Source organism: Rhodnius prolixus, unplaced genomic scaffold (assembly GCF_049639745.1).
Source record: "Rhodnius prolixus isolate KJV_2025 unplaced genomic scaffold, Rpr scaffold_6, whole genome shotgun sequence".
In the NCBI taxonomy this organism is placed as follows: domain Eukaryota; kingdom Metazoa; phylum Arthropoda; class Insecta; order Hemiptera; family Reduviidae; genus Rhodnius; species Rhodnius prolixus.
Genome location: NW_027411634.1, coordinates 35,255,479 through 35,276,048, shown reverse-complemented (window position 1 = coordinate 35,276,048; position 20,570 = coordinate 35,255,479). Strand labels below are relative to the sequence as shown.

General features: G+C 33.2%; 1 protein-coding gene across 8 annotated transcripts in view; it reads right to left on the bottom strand.

The window, feature by feature from the left end:
• The window catches only part of gw (trinucleotide repeat containing adaptor protein gawky), a 43,554-nt gene extending 23,845 nt beyond the window's left edge, over nt 1-19,709 (bottom strand). For 2 of the 8 annotated variants that reach the window (XR_012462689.1, XM_074142039.1), the window contains exons 1-22: nt 19,547-19,709; nt 14,863-14,908; nt 14,078-14,194; nt 13,927-14,004; nt 10,557-10,664; nt 9,522-10,472; nt 9,281-9,392; nt 8,142-8,354; nt 7,753-7,894; nt 7,396-7,583; nt 7,144-7,317; nt 6,922-7,048; nt 5,625-5,802; nt 5,442-5,519; nt 5,187-5,369; nt 4,465-4,608; nt 2,100-2,204; nt 1,797-1,991; nt 1,572-1,721; nt 1,279-1,451; nt 737-893; nt 414-646 (exon numbers count right to left, since the gene is read on the bottom strand). Coding sequence is in view for 1 of the 8 variants with exons in the window: in XM_074142039.1 (XP_073998140.1) it covers nt 414-646; nt 737-893; nt 1,279-1,451; nt 1,572-1,721; nt 1,797-1,991; nt 2,100-2,204; nt 4,465-4,608; nt 5,187-5,369; nt 5,442-5,519; nt 5,625-5,802; nt 6,922-7,048; nt 7,144-7,317; nt 7,396-7,583; nt 7,753-7,894; nt 8,142-8,354; nt 9,281-9,392; nt 9,522-10,472; nt 10,557-10,664; nt 13,927-14,004; nt 14,078-14,146 (3,758 nt within the window). In the remaining 7 variants the exon portion in view is untranslated. Of the gene's footprint in view, nt 1-413; nt 647-736; nt 894-1,278; nt 1,452-1,571; nt 1,722-1,796; nt 1,992-2,099; nt 2,205-4,464; nt 4,609-5,186; nt 5,370-5,441; nt 5,520-5,624; nt 5,803-6,921; nt 7,049-7,143; nt 7,318-7,395; nt 7,584-7,752; nt 7,895-8,141; nt 8,355-9,280; nt 9,393-9,521; nt 10,473-10,556; nt 10,665-13,926; nt 14,005-14,077; nt 14,195-14,862; nt 14,909-15,337; nt 15,949-18,434; nt 18,997-19,546 lie in introns of those variants that run through there. The other 6 variants (XR_012462692.1, XR_012462691.1, XR_012462690.1 and 3 more) reach the window with 6 other exon arrangements.
• Between the last annotated feature and the right edge of the window lie 861 nt (nt 19,710-20,570).

Below are 20,570 nucleotides of genomic sequence, written 5' to 3'. Positions count from 1 at the left end.
AATAATAATAAAAATAGAATAAAAGTACAAACTATTACTATATCTTAAAATTTATTATATGGACCAGCACTCTTAAAGCGAGTTTTGAGTTTACTGATTAAGAAAAAATATAGAGCTATCCCAGAATATCTGGAAATATGAGATTGTTTTGAGATAGAGATGAATGTAATATAAAAAAGGAAGTCCAGACCCTTTTAGCACTAGATGATGCAGAAATAGATATATTTTACATCACATATAATGAAGTTCTAAGAATGCTTTCACTGACCTGAGAATCAAAAGCTAATTCTCGTCTTTAAGTATATAATAATTTTAATTAAACCAAACATTTACATTTTATTTTGCTTTTATTATTTGGCACTAGTACGTAGCTACGTTATAATTAATATTAGTAAAATTATTTAGTAAATCACCTAGTAGTGGATACTGGCGGATTAAAACTCCAAGTTGTGGATGACAAGCTAAGTGATGGTATTGGAGGCATGATGTCAAGAGATGAGCTTGTTGTAGGAGAAGCTTTTCCGGGAACTGATGCTGAAGAAGATAAGATGTGGGTATCCTTAATGGAAGGCAAAGACAGTGGTGATCTCACCACTGATCCTGGAGTCAAGCTGGGATCATCTTCAATACTCTTCAACGGATTTCCCTGGTACAATTATCAGAAAGTCATATATCACTTTTCCTCCATCAAATGCAAATATGTAACACTTCTCTAATATTTATTTTATGTTAATACCTTCCACGGTTTGCCAGGTTCAAATTCAGGTACAAGATCTGAAAACGCTTGAGTAGGAGGTTGGGAAGAACTTGGCCAATCCTTTGACGAGGGTTCATCATTTCCTGAATCTGGCCAACCTGTATCACAATTAGGACGAGTCACCGATGACCAAGTCCTGTAAAAGCAATTAACACAAAAATCAGGACTTTTTATTCAAAAAAATTCCCTTCATTTATCTAACTGCCATTTCTTCAAACTGTCAGTGACCACTTTTGTTTAACCTACAAATATTTGAATAAAACTCTTGATGTTAAATAAACCAACAAAAACATACTTTAGATGGCCATGTGGGTCTCAAAAAAATAAAATTAAAAAAAAAAAGAAAAACACCTAGAGTAAACTTTAACGCACTGCTCTTACAAGTATCTAACTCATAATTTTTTTTGAAGAGTCTCCTTCATCGAAAATTTGCTAATCTTCAAGACTTCCTTTTATGGCCAAATAATGATGAAACCAATTTAATGTTTCCACTTTCATTCCTCAAATTCAAAAACTTTTACCCATCTGGTTGTCCAAGCAACGGGTTGATGTTGGGAGAAGAACTTCCTGGTGTAGGTTTAGCTGTACTGCCAGGAGCCCTACTGAAATCATTCCCACTTCCCAAATCTGTATCCTTATCTAGGGCAGGTAACTTCCATTGATTAAGTCTGGATTGTTGACCGGTACTGCCACTCTACAGAGCCATAAAATAATAAACATTAAAATTTCAAAATATCATTAAATCTTTCATTCTACTCATATTGCGCAAACTGATTTTTTGATCAGCAATATTATTCTTAAAATGTTCACTCACCACTTGAGGTTCTTTTAGAGTAAGATCAGAGAAATTAGCATGTAATGCAGACATGGGTTCATGCATTGCTCCTTTATTAAAAAAGTCCGTAGTAGCTGGAGTTTGTTGTTGATGTTTCACGTAAATAGCTTGTTGTGCTGCTATTTGATTCTAAAATAAGAATTTTTTTTATTCAAGAATTTTTTATTTAGGATTTTAAAGTTTAAACTTTTTATTTTATTGTACCTGAAGATTGCCAATTTGTTGTTTAGTTTTAGTAATCTGAACAGATATTTGAAGGATCTGACTGCTACTTGGCTTTCCTAATGGATTAACTTGAATCACCGCATTATGTTGCATTAATTGCTGCAAATTTTTAATTTGTTGCAATAGTTGATTCAATAGAATCAATGTTTGAGGAGCCAGTGGTTGATTTAAAATCTGAAAAAGAAAAAACATGCTTCTAACTCTATGTAGTTTAAAAAAAACAAAAATCAAATAAATTTTAAAATAAATGTATTAATTTTTAAAATTTGAGTAGATAAGCACCTGAGGACTGAGGTAACCGCCTTGTACAGCCATCTGAATCTGCTGCACCAACATTCGCAGCTGTTGTGGGGATGGTTGTTGGGCAGGCTGAGACCTGGACGATTGCTGAGACAAAAAAAGAAAAGAAAAATATTAATAATTGGAGCAAAGGGATTAGTTTAGTTGATAGCGCGGTAGACCAGTAAGCTAGAAGTCAGTTTGAAATCTGGACGTGCTACTCTTAGCATTTTTCTTCTTTGAACCCTCTACTAATCACTGTTCGGAGGCCGCCAGCGCGTTGTGACGCTGTTGACGTGCCTTGAATTTAAATCAATAGTAGTAATACCAGGAATTTAGGAGCCATACATTTTTGACCCATATTCAAATGAATGTACGAACGAGATTATATGTAGTAACCGTATTTCGATTGTAGACCCGGACTACAGGTCACAATTCAGCAACTATAAGGTTAACACTTTTTTACACTTGACTTGGACAGGAGTTAGTGACAGTGGCAGTCAATGCGCAAAAAACAAAAAAAAAAAACAAAAAACACACACTTGGATATCCCCGAACATTGAACATGAAATGGCTCCTAAGAGGAAAAAATCAGATAAGGCTTGGAGACCCTGGCAATAGTACTTATTGTGTGCAGTCTCTGATAATTAACAATAATCATGGTCATAACTTTTCTGAAAATATAATGCTACAAACAAGTACTTAATAACTAAAAATAAGTTCAAAGATGGTGTAGGATTTCTTTTACTTGGTTGCCCATATCTTGTAAAAAAAAAAAGAAAGAAGTACAAAATTAACTGAAATTCAGAGATTGCGTTTCACTTAAATTTCTTGAAGCAGATAACTATAAGTAAGTTTTTCTCATTGTCGTCAGTGCCATAAATCATTGAAGGAAGTCTGTCGACCTGAAAACGTTTTTACTGTAGCTGAATGGAATGATTTTTTTTTTAAGTAGATATAGTGTGGAATAGGAAATGTAAGGCTTTTGGACCAGCTTACTGGTTGGTCAATAGGACTCAGATTGCGGAAATTTGCATCCGACGTCCATAGATGTGTTCTTCTAGAGCCAGTTTCTAGAGATGGACAGATTTGCCTGTAACGAGAGAGCCAACAGATAATGCACTGGGAAGGCTCGTGCACCTAAGAGCCTTAGACAGACGAATTATATCGACACACGATATTAATTAAATTAAAAACCATGATTGACAAAATGGTTGTTGAATTATTTAGTAATCACTAATTACTTCTTTCAGAAGTTTTTACGACACTAATATACTTACCGTACAGCAACATTTGTTAGTGCGAAAATATATTAAATTATTTACATTGCGAAAAGCTTGTATTTAAATTTATGTTTGAAAGAATTTACTTAACTTATTAAATTTACACAATAATGTTAAATTTCAATTGAATTTCAATTCGAAATTACAACCAATATAAATATTTAGGAATATGGTTAACACCTCAGTTACGTTTAAAATATCATTTTGAACAGAATTGACGCGCTGCCAAATTTTGTATTATGTCAGTTTAAAGTAGAATACTTAAAAACAGTAACATTCCTATATCAGCAAAATTTACAATTTTTATTAGTGTTTTTAAATCAATAATTTGCTATGGAGCACAGGTTTGGGGTTTCATGAGGAAGGATATAGTGGAAAAATTAAATACTTATTTTCTGGAGAGGCTTGGTATAAGGAATGTTTGTCGATATGTAAAGAGTCTAATGAATTACGGATGAATGAATGCGGATGGAAATTTAATGGACGGCTTGTTAGGGGGGATAAAACTTTTTTCAAAGATGATCTTTTAGAGTACAGAAATACAGAAATTGTTTGATTAATGAATTTAATATTTAGTTGGATAGAATTTCATTTTGTTTGTAAGCCATTTTGTATTTAGTTATATAAATTATATTATTATTGAGTGATGTTATCTTGAAATATTTGTTTTTATAAAATATAGTACAACTGTGTAGGTGTTAACTTCTGCTGACTGACTTCAATCCATGCAGCAGTAGGTGTTCCAGTTTAAAATTAAATTGTGTGTTTTTGTAAATTTAATTAAAAAAGTTATTATTATTACAAAAATAATGTTCAAGAAACCAAAGAATACTATATACAATTGTACAAAATAAACTTATAACCCTTTGCAAAGTAGAAGCGATTAATTCTAACGGTTAAAAAAAAAAAACTATCGCGAATAGCTGTACTAATGTGGCAAAAGCAAAACTTCCTCCAATGTGAACAACAAATTTGTTTCGTCTATGATAGAGAATGTTCCGCAACTTCTTAACGTTAAGTTCTCTATCTTAAAGAAACCTTCAGTAAGTGAATGTCGATCTATGCAAGGATTTTTTAACTTTTACCTGTGTGAAAGGCGGTTGCTGTTGTGGTGGTGGCTGTTGACTTAACAGTTTTTGCACTATTGCTGGACTAAGTGTTGAAATATTCTGATTGCTGTTTGCGAGGACATTTGGACCTCCAGCACTACCACTTCCCCCACCACCATTCTGCAAATATAACCAATTAAATATGTGAATGGTCAGAACTGAAGATGAAAATGAGTACAATATATTTTAGCTTCTTTAGATGCTTGAAAAGTATGGGGTTGGATTTAAATTCTAATTACGATAATTAAAATCCTTTGTGCCACAGTTTTGACACTTTCAAAATTCTATTAAACACAGGATAATTAACATTTTATCTTATATGCTAGATTTTTTACTGTAAGCTTTCTTCTTTGTGGCTAGGAGTCGGATTCCATTGTTAGAGCTTAGTTCAAGCTCGAGTGGAGGCACTGAACATTAGAAGTTAAAAACACACCATGAATCTAAATGAAGTGAACGCTGACGATGAATGAAAAAATTTGAAACCAGTCACAATTAGAAAGACTAAGCATGATCACGAGTGTTGCTCTCATAATTGAAAATTTTCCTAAAATGCAATAATGTTTGGGGAGTTTCTAAAAACTAATTTTATAATGTCTTCAATCTCTATTGTGTTCGGAAATAAATTATCTATTAGCTCCCAAATATTTTAGCTTTATTACCGACTGACTTATTTATTTATTTTTATTTCTAACACTAACCGGCTGAAATGGTATGCAAATAGCAGCTTGTTGGGGCGTAGGATAAGTGTTAATCATAGGATGGTCAGTATCTAATTCAGAATGTCTCCATCTATCTCCAGGATTGCGGGTTGCATTTAACTGTTCTAGTGCATCCTCTAGATTCATAGCAGATGCTCTAAGCGTGTTTTCTACGTCCTCTTTCTAAAATCATAAAATTTATGTTTGATGTTGGCCATTTAAAATACTAATCCTTCAGTCAAATAATTTATTTACCTTATAGCCCATTTCTGACAACATTCGGAACTGTTTGCTAGACCATATCATCTCTTTGGAGATGGCTTTTGCCTGTTGCTTTAAAATAAAAAATAAATCACTAGTTTATGAATATTCAACCTTCCACATTAAAACATACAAAAATTCTAATAAACTGCGTAAAAAATAAAACAAAATACATACCTGTTTGGTAGGATGTACCCAAGATGATGGATCTAAATCGCCATCCCAACTAGGCTTGTGTTTAGGTCCAGTTGGCCAAGACGAGGTTGTTAGAGTTTGGTCCATCCACGGAGCAGGTTTCTCTTCTCCCCAAGCACTTCCAACATCCATACCGGTACCTTCATTCCAACCTCCATTCCTAAATATATGTAAAAGAAAGAAAATTTAAGTTTTGGTAAACTGGTATTAAGAAAGAAGGAATAAAAAAAAAAAATAATAATATAAACTTTAAAAAAAATTCTGGCCAAACCTCCAAATGTAATGCAACCGAGAATAATTAATTATAAATAAATAAAAAATCTAATAATAGTAGTATTATCAAATCTCTAACTCATTATTACTTTCCTAACTCGGAAAATTTGACCGATATTAATACCCCCAACATTTAAAACCTGTTCATTGCACTGAAATATAACATTACAGAGAAACCTACCTCAACTATATGAAATTTACAACCTACAAGCCATTTTCGAGAAATTAAACTATCCAATAAATCAAGAGGTATGTGTTTCCTTCCGGCCGTGAAATTTCCTTCGAACTCGGTTTTAATATATTTGTCAACCACCTTTTAAAGTGAATAAAAAATAAAATCTTAACTTTCAGAATATGGCACTTCAGACGTAATTTATCAAATCTCTCTCAGAAGTATACATTAATAGAATTTTCCAGAAAAAATGTCTTAAATAAAATTGGTTTGTTATGTTTGTAACCTCTAAATGAAGTTTAAATGAAATTATAGGAGCCGTTTTAGATGAAATCATTAAAAATTAAAAATATTTTCAGTAAAGTGGCACTATCGATCAGCTGATTTTCTTTAAATTAGGAAATATATTATTTTTATAATTTTGTAGCTAGCACTTTAGAGGTAAGGCTAACTACCTCTTCGATCAGAAGTGCCCTTAATCGGATTTTCCCAGAATATTTCAATCAAATAAAAGTTGGAGATATTGAAATGAAATTAGAACATTAAGTTCAAAAAATGTTGAAACCGTTCACGCGAAATCTTGAAAAATGAAAAATTCATTCAATATTACTTCCGGGTATACTGATTTTGACCAAAACCGAAAACATTATTGGAGCGTCTTCTGCAGAAATACGGATTTTTCCTAAGATATAAAAATCAGCGCGTTCCAATACATTCCCTTCTTATTACAGTAGAGAAAGAGAAAGTGACATCAGATTTTTGAAGATGTTTGAAAATATATACATTTATATATAGATATAAAATACATAGATTTTATTTTTGATGTGGGATCACCTTGGATGGTGCCAAAGAGGTTGATCAGGCTTTATATTAGGATTTCCGCGTCCGGGTGGACACTGAAGACTTCCTCGGCCCATTCCTGTCGCAGGCATCTCTTTCCAATGAGATACTTTACTCTGACCTAAAATGGAATATATTTTGTATAAATAAATGATTCCTAAATAACCTTCACAAGATGTGAAATTTGGTGGATTAATTAAACATAAGAATATTAACCTGGCATAGCTGGTCTAGTATGTTGTTGTCCCCATAAAGAAGTTCCATCATCAAAATTAGGCATATTTCTGCGTTGGGCAGGCGGTGATGGTTCTTCCCAACCTGTGGTCTTACTTCCAAGGCCTCCCATTTCCTTCATTGGAGGTCCTCCTCCCCCTCCCCACTGATTAACTCCTAATAAGCAAAAATTCTCCAATATAGTTATAAACATTATTTGACAATTGTTTTCTTCATAATGAAGTTTAATTACACCTTTTGAACAAGCTTGAGTGCTACCTGGTTGGTTCGGATGGCTGTTTAGTTTCCCCTGATGATGTGGCATGTGATGATGGGGACCAGTAGGACCAGTAGGCCACATAGCTTCACTTGCTACGCCATTCAAACGACCACTAATTCCCCTTGGATCACCTCTCATCAAGACATCATTACCTCCCATGCTCCTGTAATTTTAATCAAGTGTGGTTTATTTAGGAGAGAAAGGTACAAAATAATATTTAAAAACAAATATTTTTAATTATCAAAGGGAACAAATCAAACAGCACAAACCATACGTCTGAAATCTATCTGTCTAACATATCGAAACAATTAATCAAAAACAGAACTCTGTACCTGTGATCCATAGAACCAGGCCTCATGCTTTCTCTAGAATCCATCATTTGTCTCATTTCGTTATGTCTCAGGTCTCGTGGGTCTCGTTGATCGTTCCAATTTGGACCGCCCCAGTCACCACCATCTTTCTTGTTTGTACCACCTATTTTTAAAGACACAAATTGGTATTAATCTAAAATGGATTTACCTAAAATCTCCCAAGAAGAAACAGTTTAAGGAAATTTGACTATTATAAGCCTAATGAGTGCTTATTACTCACTAACCAGCCCATTACATTTTATTTACTCACTAACCAGCCCATTACATTTTATTTATTTCTTTACTAATACTCCCCCTACTACTTCTACCTTCTAGCAAAAATTGATTCTTTAATATACAAATTGATTTACCTGGCCAAATAGGCGGTTGATTTGGCCACTGCGGTGCTGAACCGGAAGCTGGTGGAATTCCTGTCCAAACATTAGAGGCATCTCCTTCATCATCTTCACCCCATGTACCTCCTATGTTGCTGCTTGGAGTATGTCCCCAAGGTGTTTTTTGAGCCTGACCCTGAGGAGGAGGCATACCACCGTTTCGCAAATTAGCTTCCCATAAGTCAGTACCTGGAAAACAAGATATATTTTTAATAGAAAAAATGCTTAACTCACCTAAAATTGCAAACATTTCATTAGAAATAAGATAAGGTACCATGACTACACAACAATAAAAAAACGATTACGCAACAACAACTAGGCGTTAAATGGAACAGATTTATTTTGTTGAAGTGACTGGTAAATTTTTAACTTGGGATAATTGCTTCGTGGGAAGTTGCAGAATGAAAATCTGATAAGAACAGAAGCAACCATTTTCTAAGTTCTAAGCACACTATCTTCAAAAACCGAATTTCAAATACGTTCCTGGCGTCGAGGTTACCAAGATCAATCTAAACCAAGTTCTAACCACAGCATGTTTGAAAACCATGCATTAAAATGAAATGTAGTGTCACTTCCATATCTGGGTATAACTTTTTCCCCGAGAACTGCACAAAAACGAATTCTCTCAGAACTAAAATAGTAGTGTAATAGAAGGGAAGAGATTAGCTAAGCGGTTAGTGTATACTGGATCCCAATGCGGAGATCCCGGATTCGAATCCAGCAGCAGAGACTCAGATTTTCTCTTCCTATGAGCTTCTCACAGCTCACTGTTCAGTGATGGTCAGGTTATCTGCGAGAGAACTGACCGGAGGCCGGCAGTGCGCTAAAAAAACTGTGGGCGCCAATGACCTTAAATGATGACGCGCCTTAGCCTTAAAAAAAAATAAAAAATAGAGTAAATAGATCTAAGTTTATGAAATTAAACACTTATGTGTACACAGGAAGTTTAGAGAAAATTTTGACGTCAAGTTTCCAATAAGACAAGGAAAGTAAAGTCGTGAACCCTTAGTTTACATTAAAACTGTCCTGTAGGACAGAGGTATTAAGATTGATCGTCAAAAATAGCACGAAAAAGATTAATGTTGAAAAACGTTAATACTAGTTTCTATAATTACCGTTGTTAATGGGCAATTTCCACATAGAAACGGCTGCACTGTTGCTGTTGTCTTTGCCTCCAGGTTCTGGAGAACCAGGTATATCCCAGTTGCTATCATCGTTAACATTATGCTGCAACACATTTAAATTTTAAACATTATACATAAATTACATCATATACAACACAGATAAATTAAATATTAATCCAAAATTATTTGAATAGCAATTATTAAATTGGAATCAGAAATTCTGTGTACTTACTCCACCCCATCCATCTTGACTGAAAAGGGCTTCCCTCATGGTGTTTAGTTGTTCCATCTGTTGCTTAGTAGAACTGATGGAGTTGGTAGACGAATTGGTAGATGAAGGACCACCCTGCGATTGTGAAGTAGGTGGTAATCCTTTTCCCGCGGCTGCTGCCCAAGACGGGCCGTTCTGGCCGCTAACACCACCTTGCTGTTGAGGTTGTGAACCTGAACCACCTTGATTTTGTTGTTGTCCAATACCTCCATTATTGTTATTGGCCGTACCACCGTTAGAATTGTTTGGCACTGCAGTTGTAGTAGTTGGTGAATTGGTTGAAGTGACGGGCGGGACCTGGCTCTGACTAGGTGGCCCCTGTTGTTGCTGTTGCGATTGCCCTCCCGCACTTCCCTGTTGTTGCTGTGATTGCTGCCCTCCTTGTCTATTATTGCCAGAATTGTTGTTATTCCCAGCATTAGCAGAATTATTATTAGAACCCCATTGAGGGGATGTCACTGCAGATCCTCCAGAACCACCACTGCCACCTGATTGAGGACCTTGTTGCGACGAACCCCCCTGTTGCGATTGTTGTGGCTGGCTAGAGCTACCTCCAGTCCACCCAGATGCACCACCACCAGTGCTAGTTGGCGGTGTACCCCATCCCGCCGTACCTGTTGTTAAAGAACTTTCACCACCTCCATACAATCTCATACAACGTGGAATACCCCATCGACTGTAGTAATCACAGATTTTAAAGCTTTCAAAATCAGCATCATCGTTGGTTAGTGGAATGTTATTCAGAGTTTCACTCTGACTTGTATGTTTCTTGTTTAAATTAATATCCTTAACACTAATTGTATTTTGTTCATTATTACTAATAGACTTAATGCTAGCTAAGCAAAGAGCACCCTCGAGCTTTCTCTCCGCTTGTGGCATTTTGGAAGATCCGTCAGACTCCCTCACACAATCCTGAAAATGAAAATTTATAGTTTACCATCATATTCTTCTAAGCTAGGAAGGTTACTTTTGTGGAACATGTACCCTACTACTTACAGAAGATTGCGAAGTAATCTTGGCGGGCGCTTGGGACGGATGGCTGGTTATCACAGTCAGGATGGGGTCTACCTTCTTCTCCTCCCCTTTCACCATCACCATTTTGTCCTACAATTTACCAAATAATAGATTTATCAACCTGTTAAATGTTATATAAATTAATAGCAAAAAAAAAAACAAAAATCTAAAACAAGCCAGAAATATTCTCTTTTTGAAGATAACATTCATAATCCTGTACAAATATTCTAATTCTTCAACAATATACTTCATCTTCTAAGAAAGTAACAAAAATCAAATGTTTTACATCGGTGGTGCCCCGCACTGAAGTCCCTAACAGTTTCAAACTTTCATCTGTCAGAATGCTCATTTATCGACTTCCGAAATACGCAACTAGTATCCATGGGAAAGAGCTAATTAAATTAAACTGCAAAGCAAAATTTTCTGATAAGAGAGGCAAACCTATATATCGTTAACATCATCAAGTAGTACTTAAAGTTCTACGTTAAAGAGAAACTAAAGAAAAGCCTTGAAGAATTAGAAATAAATTAACAAAATTCTCAAAAAAGAACACTGCCTAAAAAATATATTGCACAGGTCCACTTAAGACAGAATATGAAATTAACGATCAATCCAAATATTAACAGGTCACATCCATATAGATACTACCTGCACAGATTTCACATTATGGACTCACCCTACTGTCCATGTACCAGCTGGTATTGTGTAAAAATAAACTAACCACCTAATGTAGATTACACAATCTTGCCAAGCAACAGAGTCGACATTTCGAGATCTGGAGGACACAGGCCACTGCCAGAGCGTCAACTCATTATTCAGGAATAAGTGCAAGAATTCATGATTTTCATAAATAAATGGGATTCCAAAAACTTTATGCAGTAATTATATAGATGTATATATCTGTGTTATATATATATGGGATATATAATATAAACAGGGAGTTCATTTTAAGGCGGCTCAAATGCATTTCATGCTTAAACGGTTGATCTGAGCACAAAGTAGTAGAGGAAAAATTGTTGCCAGTCACCTCTAGTTTCATTTGAGAATTACAGATGTGCTTGCAAGAAGAGATACCTTTGAAGACACAGAAAATGCTGCACAAGCTGCGTAAAGTGCATTATTTGATAAATTAAGGAATAAGTTTTAACCTTTAAATGTAAGATATTGAATATTTAAATATGTGACAGGATATTTCCAATTTTTTTGGTAATTAAACGCAACTCTCCCAAAATTTTCAAAAAAGTATTTAACCTTCTTGTTTGTAGCAGAGTAAAATTATTTTTTAAACCATTCGTCTTTGCTTGTGAACATTTAAAGCTCTTAACATTTGATTATTGCCTAGAAATTCACTCGGAAAACTACTTATTTCCTAATATTAAGAATAATACTAGCTTTACTGCCTTGGCAATATTTTCAGTAAAAAGGGGATGAAAAAATACATAAAAATTACTTACCACGCCTGCTCTTCTTTCTCTTTGATATCAAGTTAATAAAATGACCTAGCACCTAATTTTGAAGATATTGTAACAAAGTTGACCTGAGCAGAGAAGAAAGGCCTAGATTGTTCTGGGAGTTGGGTGACCGAAGTCTATAACGGTCCACCGCTGTGTAAACGAAAGGCCAGAATTTACCTGAGCCGGAGAAGAAAGGGCTAGATTGTTCTAGGAGTTTAGTGACCGAAGCCTATAGTACCACTGTGTAAAAGCTAAGGGAGCGGCTCCAGTGGGAGTGGGGGTAAGACAGTTGCAGGTGGGAGTGAGTAGTGACAGCTGGAGTCACAGACAGTGGGAGTCAGGGACAGTTGCAGGCAGTCACAGTTGGAAAGAGTTAGAGCTGAGTCGGAGTTCTGCAGAGTCAGCCAGTTGGACTGTTAGCCGGTTAGTGAGTGACAGTTTGAGCAGTTGAGTCTAGCGCAATTCAGTGCAGTGCGGACCAGTAGTCAGTCGTAAAACAGTTTTTGTGGTGTATTTACGTAATAAGTAAGTAACAGTTAACTGTTATAAATGGTAAATGTAATGAATAGCGATAGTTGCTAGTAAATGTTAATGTTAGTAATGTTAATAAATCAGGTTACTTACAAGTTTAGCGGGTTTTATTATTATCGAACCCACATATTAATAACTAGTGGCAGTCACTAGGTGTGGATAAAGTTTTTAGTAAAAGGACAAAACTTTACAATATCGAACTGAGGTTTCCGGTTTCTTTCATAACTTTTTGTGCTATTTAAAACTGTGCATATGTAAATGGTGTCATCAGCGAACCCTTACTTTTGGACGCGCGTCTGCCATACGATGAGGAATCTAAAATCAAGTCCCATATTCTGTAACTAGAGGTGACGGGTAACAAATTTTTCGTACCATTTTTTGCTCAAATCAACCGAACTTGACTATTGACTTGAAATTTGAGACCATAAAGGGCAGCCGAATCTTCACGCATTTACTTTCCTGGGATACTTTTTTTTTTTGCCACTAATTTGTGTTATCCAATATTTTGATAGTTCACTAGTTGATCAATTTCATCAAGATTCCTAATGCCGATTTGAACACATCTTAGCGTAAACTGAGTGCTGGCTTGAGCTGTAGGTATTTATCTTTCGCATTAAAGAAACGCATTTTTTGTTTTCTTAGACCTTTAGAGATTTAATTGTAATTCGTGATAAGTTTTAAACATCCCTTTGTATTCCCTTATGTAAAGCAGACAACTTGACAAGGGTACAATCTAGTACACCAAGTTATTTTTCTTTTTTAATATCGGTCGCATAAGAATTTCACTTCAACCCTGATACAACTGTCCTACTGGACAGTTTTAATAAAACTCGTACGCAAAATGTGATATCCTATCGGATGAAAAAACCAAAACTAGTAAATAGAATGTTTGGAAGCATAAGAAATTGTCAAGAAAAAATCCATGTAAATTGAAATCAGCTCCAAAAAAATGCGCGGGGACAAAAACCTACCAATAGGTCTTTTATTAATTACATTTATAAATCATTATTGAATAAAAATAAATGAATAGCAAATAAGCAAAACAAATATGACTTTTTTTTCTTCATTACTGCTAGTGCGTAAATAATCGATTTGCCCCGTCGCCCACAAAGCCTTAAGAAACTAACTTCTACCTTCAACCCATTTAGCTAACAATAGTGAAAGAAAAAATAAAAATCCAGCAAAATTGACATTGTGAAAATTACTAAAATATAAGTGCCTTTGGATTTGGGTCAACTGTGTTATCCAACAAAGCCAAGAAATATAACATCTTATAAACCACATCAAACATCTTATAATATTTGTAATCTGCTGATGATTACTTCTTACGATTAAAGTACTGTACTAAAAAATAGAAATAAATATACCCTATTATCAGGCACTTGAAGAGCAGGATTGTCAGAAATGTGAGGCTGCGCCATACCATTCACACCTCCGGTATTATCCTAAAAATTAAACAAAATAAATGCGAAGGAAAAGAGTAGAAAAATAGAACTTGTAATTTTTTATTTGACATACCTCGTTAATTTGTACAAAGGCATTAGTTTTAGAAGAAATCTCATATGAACTAGATTGGTTTGGAAACATTTATCTTTCTCAGTACGTCTTTGGCAGGCAATGTAAATAAACCAAAGTCTAGAAAAAAAAAAATAATTATAATAATAAACTTTGATTTCTTCCAAAACTGAAAAACCATCTTGGAAAATGTATTGGCTACGTAGTTTGTTAATAAACTATTCTTTATTAACATTTTTAGTCTTTATTAACATCTTTTAAATTGTAGGTTGTTTTTCACAAAAATACAAATGTAAAGTTACCATGGCTTTCACGTTAATAGAAATTGCTGTGCCTCGCAATAGCAAGCAAATAATTGCTGAAATTTTGTATAATTAATACTATCAGTAATCAACGCTTTCTTTAAACATTCTCATGTGCATTAGACGTTAATCATAAGGAACATGTCTTAAGGGTCAATTTATTTATGAAATAAGAACAATTAGACTATAAAATGTACATAATTGGCATTTAATTCTGTTGATCTTAATTTCTTTTTTATATTTTTTCTTTTAATCAGATATATCAAAATATAAAGTAGTAAAATTTTTTTCGTCTTGTCGGCTTTGACTCAATTAATTATGAATGCCTTATAACTGAACTATTTTACGAAATAAAATTGCCTTCGATTCCTGTGCTATTTATTTTATTAAGAGAACTAAAATGCCCGAATCAATAAACTATTAATGACTTTCAACAAAAATCTGCAAATATTCTCTTTTCATCTTTGAAAATGCACTCAAGCTTACCTTATAGACTAAGATAATTATCTTTCATTTTCATAGTGGCAGAAATCTGGAAAAAAACAATATGTAAAAAATAATTAAGTACTTTTACGTGCATAAAATTAAATTCCTTAATTTCTAAAAAAAAATTTTTTAATTACTATTGAAATTACATAAAATGTTTACATTCAATAAAATATGTATATATCGCTACATATTTGATATATACATACATACATATATATATATATATATATCACAAAATAAATACCCAAAATTTTATCTTAAAATGGAATGAGCAAAAACCTGCAGTTTACAAAATAATCCAATTTGCAATTCATTAATTAGTATTATTTATTAATAGTCCCTGAAGTCTACTTTAGATATAAGTAAAAATACTACTTTCTAAATTATAAAACTCTTCCAATCTATTTCAATTTATTTATTATTATTAAGTTAGAGAAAAAATAATACATAATAATCATTATCTGTTAACTACCTTCAGCTGCGAAAAAGTAATTCATATTTCACCAATACGAAAATTGTTAAAACGTAGCTATAATCTTATGAATTAAAAAATATATTAATGCTTATTACAGCTATAAAATATTTTCAAGCAATGTTTCCCTATTAAATTCACATACATAACACTAGCACTGATTATCATTTTTTTCTTTATTATTGAACACTTTGAAACTAGAATATTGGTTAAAATCAGTATTACAGACCTTGCAATGGCTGAACGGGGAAGCCAAATCGGTTTAGTTGTGGCACTTCTCACAGGACATCGTCCTATTCAACTCTACAAACCGTGCCATTCCAACAACTGAACACACTCCCTCTTTGACATTTCTTATTTTCTAATCAGGAACCCTTATATAATTATAATTTTGCCCTGTTAATGCATTAAATAACTTTTCTGTTATTTTATGTATAATTAAATTTGAATAAATAAATTAAAAAGAAGATTTTTCTTAATTGAGAATATAAAACACAAGATGCACTATTGATCGATACGTGGCGTTGTTGTCAAGCTGGCGATTCCATTAAGTGTGCTAGCCCCAGAAGGAGTGGAAGGGATGAACGGGTGCGGTTATTTTCGCCATTATACTGTTAAATTATGATTAAACAAAAATAATAATTTTAGAATAACGCTTAATACGATGTATAAAGTTTGTATAGTCGATGTTGTAAAGTCTAATTAAGCGAATTATGAAATGTAATTAATTTATTTCTTTTTGGAACAATTTCCTGAAATAGAGTTTAAACATGTAAAATATTAAGGCCGTATTTTATTTTTATTTTTTTAAACAGGATTGCTAGCGTTAATCAACGATAAAAAAAATACACCAATGATTTTCCTTTTTTAATATGAACAATTTAGAGTTTTTTTTAAATTTTCTGAATGTATTGATTAGTAATATAATCAAAATAAGCTTTTATAATGTTCTTCGCACGAAATTACAAGTTATTAGAGAAGTTCGTCCTTTCGCCACTGTAATTAGTGATGGGCTATTAGAGCGGACTCGTTCCACTGGAACGAGTCCGATGGTGGAACGAGTTGATTCAAATCCCTATTTTAAAAAAAAGTGATTCCGCCCCGCCCCAAAAAATTGAGGCAAATTAAAATGAAAATAATTAATACTGTAGTCGTTTACACTAAAATAAAACTCACTTAAGGCTACTATGTAGAAGTTCACTGACACATTCCAACTTGTAAGAGGAATCCACACCAAAATACAAAATCTGGCGAGCTTAAATACTGATGCTTGAAGAATAAAATAAGTTCCAAGGTTTTTTTAGAATATCGATTCTAAAATAATATTCATTTTATTATTTTGTTAATTTCTAAACAAAAGTAGGGGTCGATCTAAGACAGGGAGTCGAAGGAAAAATAATTTCGTACCCAATATAGCGAACCTTGCAAAGAAACACCAGGCACACCCATCTCATTAATTAAAAAGCAATGCTGTAGTTACTTTACTTATTATTTAATATTTTATTTTACATATAGAAAATGCTGTGTGCTTAATCTTTAACTTAGCGGCTGGACGCTCTTTCTCTTATCTTCATTGGCGAAAGTTAAATCGTGTACATGTTATTACGACGATCAAAGTAATACTGAGCTAAAAAATAGTATTACCTAACTGGTTTACTTACTGCTGTATCCCTCCCACTCTATCACCTACTTCACAAACATTCGTCGATTGGAAATGGGTTGTAGTTTAATATTCGTTTCATTTGAAAACAAAAAACATTATAACGCTTTCTCAAGATGTTTTTAATTTTTAAAAATTTGTTTTTGTCCATTACTCTTATAATATACGAAGAATTTCGAATAAAATATAATATACAAACACAGAATGATCTAGAGTGCAGGTGGAGTCAGTCGGCGTTGTCATGGTGATGGAACCGTTTAACGACTCCGGCCCAACACCAGCAATTTCATTGGTTAAATCCACTGGAATTGGTGGAGTCAAATCCGGAGTGATTTAAATCCTTTTGAAACCGGACTCGTTCCATTTTTTCGTTCACTGAATCTAGCCAATAGAAAATGCTGGAGCTGGAACCGGAGTCGTTAAACGGTTCCATCACCATGACAACGCCGACTGACTCCACCTGCATTCTAGATCATTTGTGTTTGTATATTATATTTTATTTAAAATTCTTCGTATTTTACAAGAGTAATGGACAAAAACAAATTTTTAAAACTTAAAAACATCTTGAGAAAGCGTTATAATGTTTTTTGTTTTCAAATGAAACAAATATTTAACTAAAACCTACTTCCAATCGACGAATGTTTGTGAAATAGGTGATAGAGTGGGAGGGATACAGCAGTAAGTAAAGCAGTTAGGTAATACTATTTTTTAGCTCAGTATTACTTTGATCGTCGTCATGACATGTACACGATTTAACTTTCGCCAATGAAGATAAGAGAAAGAGCGTCCAGCCGCTAAGTTAAAGATTTGGCACACAGCTTTTTCTTTTTGTAAAATAATAAGATATTTTAAAAGCTTGATATTAATTCATAGTAAATAAATATTTCTTTCTTTATGAGTAATTATCATTTTGTTTGAAGGGTTATAATTTTTTTTTATGGGAATAATTTCCTACCCATTTGCGTTTTTCTTCTTGAATCAAGTTAACTCCGGTGGTCAAGCTAGATAACGACAAAACTGCAGTTGCTTTAATTTTTATATTTGACTAGCCTATTTTTGTTAATATTTGGTTACGTTGTTAATTTTATATTTATCAGATCAATTGGGAATTAGGGAACTACTTAATGTGTGTTAAAGAAATATAGTTTTGTTATTAACTGGAAAAGCTAACTTTTAATTATTTATTTAATTACAATGCGTGACATTTGTACTAATGCATAGGGTAAGTACAGACTGGAATCAGTGAACGAGTTGTTGGAATCGATTCCAACCCTGGAACTGATTCAAATCCAACGACTCCAAACGCGGACTCGTTCTGCCCATCACTAACTGTAATTCATATTTCTCACGTATTCAATTCTCTTGTTATCTCTTACAGAAAACTCTTTGGCAACGATAGTTCTCTTTCTCTAGCCTGTAAATACCATGCGCGTTTACCTTATTTTTCCCTCCCTTTACACTATCTTCCATAGTGTTAGACGTGACTCTACGAGTATTTCATCTACTATTTCACCAGAGCACGGTAATTCAATGGACCTACAAGCTGTTTTGCAAAGCTTGGTAGAAGTAACTGGCTGTCCTCTAAAAATGGCTCCTACCAATATGGCGCAACCAGTAAACTTCATATATCTTTAACAGAAATTTACATTTTACGTTTAATAATTACGTCATATTTATTATGAATTCAAGACTGTGATTATTTCAATAATAAAGAAAAATAAATAATTTCACTTATGTATTAAATTGATGAAAACGTAATTTTTTCCCTTCTTTGTTAACTAAAAATCTGGTAGCAATGAAAGTTAAGTTAATGAAATTGTAGGGTAGAGCGCATTTTTTTTTTTTTTTCAAGAATGCAAAATATATTCGTCTACATAAAAAAAAATAATTTTAAAAACAAAAATAAATCGTAAGGATAAATACCAGCAAAAAAACATTATGAGTACCAAAAATCATTATTATCAAAACTGCCTTTTTCTATGTGTATTAGAAACTTGAAGTAATAAAAAATAATCTCATCACAATTTTTTCATTTAGTATTACCTAACTATATACTCTAACCATAATTAAAAATCAAAACATGACTTTAAATAAAAAAACAAAAGCTAATAAAAAACAGGTTTACTATAACTGCAGCAACGTTGAATATTTCACAAGCATCTTTAAAAGAACGAGCAGATAATGCAAAATATTGGTTGTTCATTAAAAAAACAAACCAAAAACCATAAGCGTAATTTGTAAACAAAAATTAAAGATTAAAATTAGTTTTTGCAAAAATTAAAAAGAAAATAAGAACTGGTTAAAATAACACCTTTTAGAAAGAAGGAGAAACGTTATAATATGTTTAGCATGTTTAACTTCTAATAGTAAACTTCTCCTACATTGTACATAAACAAAAGAACGAAAAACAAAAACTGCAATAAAAATTTGGAAGAAAAATCAGTGTGTTGGGAAACGGTGACCTACAAAATTAAAACTGTAAGGAGTTATTTTAGAGGAATATAATAATTCTACAACAAACTTACTATTAAGTCTAAAGTCCTACTTACCACATATAAATTTATGGAAGATGTCGGCAAATTCAGAAATATCACTATCGGTGACCTTTTCTAAGCGTAACACACACCAAAAACAAACCACGGGCCTGAACTAAGAATGCCTCTCTCCCCCTAAATTACAGGCCAGTTGCATATTTTTCCTTTAGCACGCAGTGTTGCCTTATTCATTTATAAACTGGAAAAAAATAAATTTATTCCATCACTGAAGTATTAAAAAATAAATGAAAAATAAAAGACTCCTGATTTAATTTACCCAAAATTTCTATATTTATCGTCATCAACATTATTTGTTTTAAGTTATAGAATGATAAGTGTAGTCAGCACAAAAAAAAAAAATAGAATACTCTGATTTTTACGAAAATGTGTAAGCATTGAAAAAGTTTTTTTTTTAAACCTAAAAAGAAAGAGGTTATACGTACTACCTTTTATAGGTTTCAATCCTCCCCTCCCCCCACAAGCGGCTATGTTAAGTTACCTTTATCACCAAATCACTATCCCATAAAACATTTTCAATGATACAATTTGATACGATTTAATAAACTCATTGGGACATTGAAGCATCTTAGTCCTAGGACAATAAAAAATTATGATTTTTTTCGTATGTCAAGTTCTTCAATTATAGGAACAGATAAAGTAAAACCGTAAAATTATCATAAATTCAAAAATAGCACTCAGGAATCATTCCAAAAACTATATCTGGTTTTCACGTACGGTACGAAAAAATAACTAAATAGGGTCTGCGGTACTACCCTGTTCCTACTTATGGCATTACAGCTAGATGGCTGAATTGGTTACAAAATTAAAGGCAGTAAAATACATTCGCACATAGTCGCAAAACAAATACAACTATAAGTGACAGCCAAAAAGTAATAATAAATCGGCTGTCCTAGATATACATTTTGACAACATATATAGTAGAAATTGTAGAAATAGTTGCTACCCTGAAAGAAGAAGTGGTTAACAGTACAGTTTCTTTGGACAACAGGATCGCAAACTTGAAGTATACAAAAAATTA